The sequence below is a fragment of the Grammomys surdaster genome, unplaced genomic scaffold, assembly GCF_004785775.1.
Source record: "Grammomys surdaster isolate TR1022 unplaced genomic scaffold, NIH_TR_1.0 120833, whole genome shotgun sequence".
Taxonomy (NCBI): Eukaryota; Metazoa; Chordata; class Mammalia; order Rodentia; family Muridae; genus Grammomys; species Grammomys surdaster.
Genome location: NW_021616693.1, coordinates 1,704 through 6,848, shown reverse-complemented (window position 1 = coordinate 6,848; position 5,145 = coordinate 1,704). Strand labels below are relative to the sequence as shown.

Here is a 5,145-nt window from a genome sequence, read left to right as displayed (position 1 = left end):
GTTAGAGTGAAGACTGAAGGAGCTGAAAGGATTTGCGGCCCCATGAGGAGAGCAACAATACCAACCAACCACAGCTCCCAGGGTCTAAACCACCAGCCTGGGAGCACTTAGGGAGGGATGCAGGGCTTTAGATGAATATGTAAGAGTGGAGGGCCCTGCTGGGCATAGGTGGAAGAAGAGAACCTTGACCTCATGAAGGCTAGATGCCCCAGGGGGTGGGAATTTTGAAGGTTGGGAGGTGGGAGTGGGGGGGTAGATAGAAGTTACATCCACAGAGAAGAAGGAGGAGGGGTGAGTGGATTGGGGGTTTCTGGGTTGGTGGGGGATGGGGTAAGGGGACAACATATGAAATGTAAATAAAACATCTAATAAAATAAATTAAAAATAATAATAAAAAAAATTTTTCAAAAAAAAAAGAAGCTAGGCATCAACAAACCATACACACTCACACACACACACCACATTCACTCCCCCACCCCCACCCCACACACACACTTAAAATATCTGTTATCATATATATTTCCTTTGGTGTAAATTTGTATAACCAAGGCCACTTTCCTGAGATTTACCTGTCTTTATGGCAGTATGTTCTATTGCTTTCTTTTAATTCACTTTACTTTCCAAAAGAAGGAACATAAAATTTACAGATTCATTTTTTTCTTTTATTCTCTCTTTCTCCTCCTCCCCCACTCTCTGTGCATACGTGTAAATGCATGCAGACACATGCATGTTTGCATATGTGACAGTATACATTTAGGAGTCTTCATCTATGGTTTACCACTTTATTCCACTGAAACAAGGTCCCTGTAATCCAATTTATATGGCAACTTATATGGCAAGTCTGTCTAGTCAGTGTGTTCTGGAACTTGACTGTCTCCACCTTCTGAGCACTGGAGTTATGGGAAAGCCACCATGTCCACCTGGCAATAGATAGGTTCTAGGGATCCAAACTTTGGCCGCCATTCTTGCTGTGTAAGTGTGATAACCACTAAGCCACCTTCCCAAAACTATTTTTGCTTTGTTTGTTTGAGGCACGGTATATTATTCTGTGACTCAGACAAGCCTCAAACTATGACTATCCTGTCTAAGCGACCATAATGTTAGGAGACAGGAATAGACCACAGCTTCCTGCTACAGTTTTTTAGAGAATGTGGCTATACTCACCGTCTTTTACACTGCAGAATCATCCAACTGAAAGCAATGCTGAGTAAAATTGCGATGATTATCCCAACAGAAACTCCTAAAGAGGAAAAGAAAATAAATGAAAAACACGTCACAAAAGTTTAGAACTCTTTCTTAATAACTAATCCTGTTGGTTATCAATGATTCTTTTCCATGTAACTTTACCATAGGTTCTGCTCTATTTGTCTTTTTAACTAGGATATTAGACCTACAGAATTAGTTATGGGGTGACCAGAACATTCTATAAGCTTCCTCTTCCCAACAACACAGCCCTTCGTAGGAATGGCGCTGCTGGGCTCAGTCTGTGCAACAAACTAAGTAAATCCATTTGTGTTGGCTAAATGACCAACTTGACACAGTGTAGAATTACTCGAGAAGAGAGTCTGAGTGAGGAATTAGTTAGCTCTTGTTGGCCTATGGGCACCTCCATGGAGATACCTTAATTACATTTATTAAAGTGGCCCTATAGACACACACTGTAGGTGGTGGCATTCTCAGGCAAGGGATCATGAACTGTATAAGAATGGAGAAAGGTTCTTGACTGTGGATGTGAGCATCTGCTTCGGATTCCTGCAACTCTCACTCCCCACAGTGATGGCCAAGACCCTGGAATTATTAGCCAAGAATTCAAACTCCTTTCGCCTCTAGATCTTTTATCTCCACACAAGACTCACCCACATGATGATCTTGTGGCTTTAACAGTACAAACTGTCAGGATGAGCGCCTGGAAACTTATTTCTGAGTACAAAGTAAAGAAGGGGTTGCCTCTCCAGTCAAATTAAAATAAAGAATTGTTGACAGGAAAGGATGATTACTCACTCAGATAATTCAAAGATGAGGTCCTTCAGTGTGTAGGAAGACGCAGATCTCATGACACCATTAACCAGTGGTTCTCAACCTTCCTAATGCTGTGGCCCTTCAATACAGTTCCTCGTGTTGTGGTGAGCCCAACTATAAAATTAATCTCATTGCTACTTCATAATTGTAATTCTGCTAATAGTATGAATCATTATGTAACTATCTCTTAAGTTTTCCTTTAGTGACCCTCATGAAAGGATCTGTCAGCTCCCAAAGGTCATGACCCACAGCTTAAGAACTGTTATCCAAAACTTACACTAATTTTAATCGAACTTAACAGATGTTTTGACTTCTTTTTACAGGTCATTTATTGTAAGTAAATACTGCTAAAGGATTTCCCAGTAAACCCATCACAGGACTTACCAGCTATGAGACCGATGTTTAAGCCTGAAAGAGAGAAAAGCCACAGAGATGTTACTGGTGCATGGTGTGTGGTATATGGCACAGGGTCTGCATAGGTCTAAGCCAGACGAGGTGGGGCCCCGACACTGAGGAAGGGAAGTGGAAATGCTCTCTCATCACTGACCAAGTAGCCATCTGACACTGACAACAGCTCACAAGTGAAAAATTAGTTTTCTCCAGTGGAGTTTCACCGAGTATACAACATACACTCAAGGACAGGCCCTATGCCCAGCAATACATGGCTAACTCCGAATAAACTCGGCGGTATTAGAAGAGTTTTTGTTTTGTTTTGTCTCATATTGATTAATCTGGGCAATTTCTTATCCTTACTCTTCTTGTCCTTTTTTATGTTTTGGTTTCTGACTTTGTGGTTGTATGGGTTTTCTGTGTGGGCATGGATCTCTCTGTATATGTACATCTTGTGCTTTTTTTGTTTTTTTTTGTTTCTTTTTTTGTTTTATTTGTTCTTTCCGCTTGATTGTTATTTAAAAAGAACAGTGTAGAGTTGGAAGGGTAGGAAGGTGGAGAGGATCCAGAAGAGGGACAGGAAATCTGTATTAGAATATATTCTGTGTAAAAAAAAAAAACAACACCAAAAACAAAACAAAACAGGGATTTTTGCTTGCCAATAGCCACATGGTTTACCACTCAGGCATTTCTTCCTGTGCTCAGGTTGCTTGATAAACATACTATTATAAAATTTATTTAACATTAACTCTATATCATATCATGTATGTATTTAAGAGAAAAATGTGCTAACCTGCCTTGAAATGTTAGCTGAATTATTTGATAACTTTTATGAAGTCTTCATTATATTTATGACTCTTTTTTATTTATAAAAACATTTCACCAATATTGTGATCTTGTTTATGTTTGCTGTTGTTACTTCATATTTTGTTTTGTTTTGACTTAGTATCTGTAGGGCTGTCTCCCCAGATATCTGACCTTTCTTCCTGTCCCTGCCAGACCTTCACTCTACTCCGAACACTCCTGTTCAGTACACCCATTAACTTTTGCCAAAGACATGCATAAAATTTCACACTACAGAAGTGTCAAGTTTATAATTTATCTACATTATTGGTAACTATATTAAGTACACTGAAGGAATTAGATGTAAAAACGGATCTTGAACAATCTTAGTACATAACCAGTATTATAAGAGCTTAGACAGGCAGGAAGGGAAATACTAGCACTTAGGTGTGTTATTGATTACTACAATATGTTGTCACTCTAGGGATGGAACCCACTGCCTCGGGCACGACAGACAAGTAAACTACTATCGATTACCACTCCAACCCAAGACCTTAGTCAGTGCTAATTCTGCTCAGCTATTCCTTGATATGTACAAGCTACAACACCTTCCAGTTGCCAGCAGAGGGTGACTCTCCTACAGAACTCAGAAGAACATAATTTCCAACTTTGAGTCTGTTCACTATATCGAATGAAACTCCTTCAGCTACAAGAGTGAGAGACATGGCCTGCAGCTGTCTACGAGGTGGAAGGCACTCTCTGCAAACAGTTCTCAAAGGCCTTCTCCACCCACTCATGTGCGGTCATGGCTCTCAGGCCATAAGGAAACTCATAGGATAAATGCAGTGGTAGAATGAGGTAGAGCAGGGGGAGCCTGAGGAGAGAGAACAGGCAGGGAAGCATGAAGACAGAAAGGAAGGAGCTGCTTTCATGTCGTGAGCCTTTGCAGGACTTGTGATTTATTGCCTAGCACCTAGTGTTGAGGAAAGGAATGTGTGGATGGATCAATCAGTTAATTAACCAATAAGGCTAAAGAACACAAACACTCAACTTTTATAAAGGCTGCTCATAAACTTAGCCTGTAACAAATAAATGACCTAAAAAACATGCTTTTTTACTTTGTAGACAAAGATGATAAAGTTGTAAAGGAATGAAGAGACAAATGGGTCACTGGACCTGGAGAAATTCTAGGACTACCATTAGGAGATGAATGAGTGGGAAAGTAAAACTCAGTAAAGAAAATGTTTACTACAAGGAATTAATTTACTAATTTTATCACAGTCACATTTCTTGGTCTCTGGCGATTAAGGTTATTTTCCTGTCTTCTTATGCAAGGAATACCCCTCAGAATGTCTGCCAGAAGACTCCTGCAGTCACACTTCAAGCGATTTTTACTAAGATTCCAGTTTGTCAAATTCTGAGAGAGCAGCACATTCTTAGCTCCCTCATCCCTACATACCATCACACCCCATCACAGTGGGCACCAGAACAGACAGATGACTAAGCAGTCAGTGCCCATGCTGAGGAGGGGCTCCACCCCTACAGGTTGCTCTTACCAGATACACATTTGGCCAGAGGAGGATTCCACCTGTTATCAAACTGGCACTGGCTCCGAGAACTGCCTTCTAGAGTGTACCCGGCCTCACATTCCAAAGATACACTCTCTCTATAGTAATATTCTTTCTTCATGTTCAAATCCTTTTGGAATCCACTCATATCCTGAGGGAGTCTACATATCACTTCTGCAATTAGAAAAATCACAAGGAAATTACTAGTTTGTGGTTACTTAAATGGCTATTATAGAAACATCTGTAACCCGAGATTTTGCCCTCCATGAGATGGGGTATATTTTCAATAAAGAATTACTGTCACCTTCAGAAACTTATTCTTAAATTGTCTGACTTTTATTTGTGTACAGTAAGGGAACATGCGACACATTTGATGATCAACTAT

General features: G+C 40.2%; 1 protein-coding gene across 1 annotated transcript; it reads right to left on the bottom strand.

The window, feature by feature from the left end:
- Nucleotides 1-1,164: 1,164 nt before the first annotated feature.
- LOC114635993 (complement component receptor 1-like protein) lies at nt 1,165-4,934 on the bottom strand (the record flags this gene model as incomplete). The annotated part of the gene is made up of 3 exons (XM_028784314.1): nt 1,165-1,240; nt 2,404-2,427; nt 4,749-4,934. Coding segments are annotated over 3 exons (286 nt in total), but the record flags the coding sequence as incomplete, so codon positions are not given.
- Between the last annotated feature and the right edge of the window lie 211 nt (nt 4,935-5,145).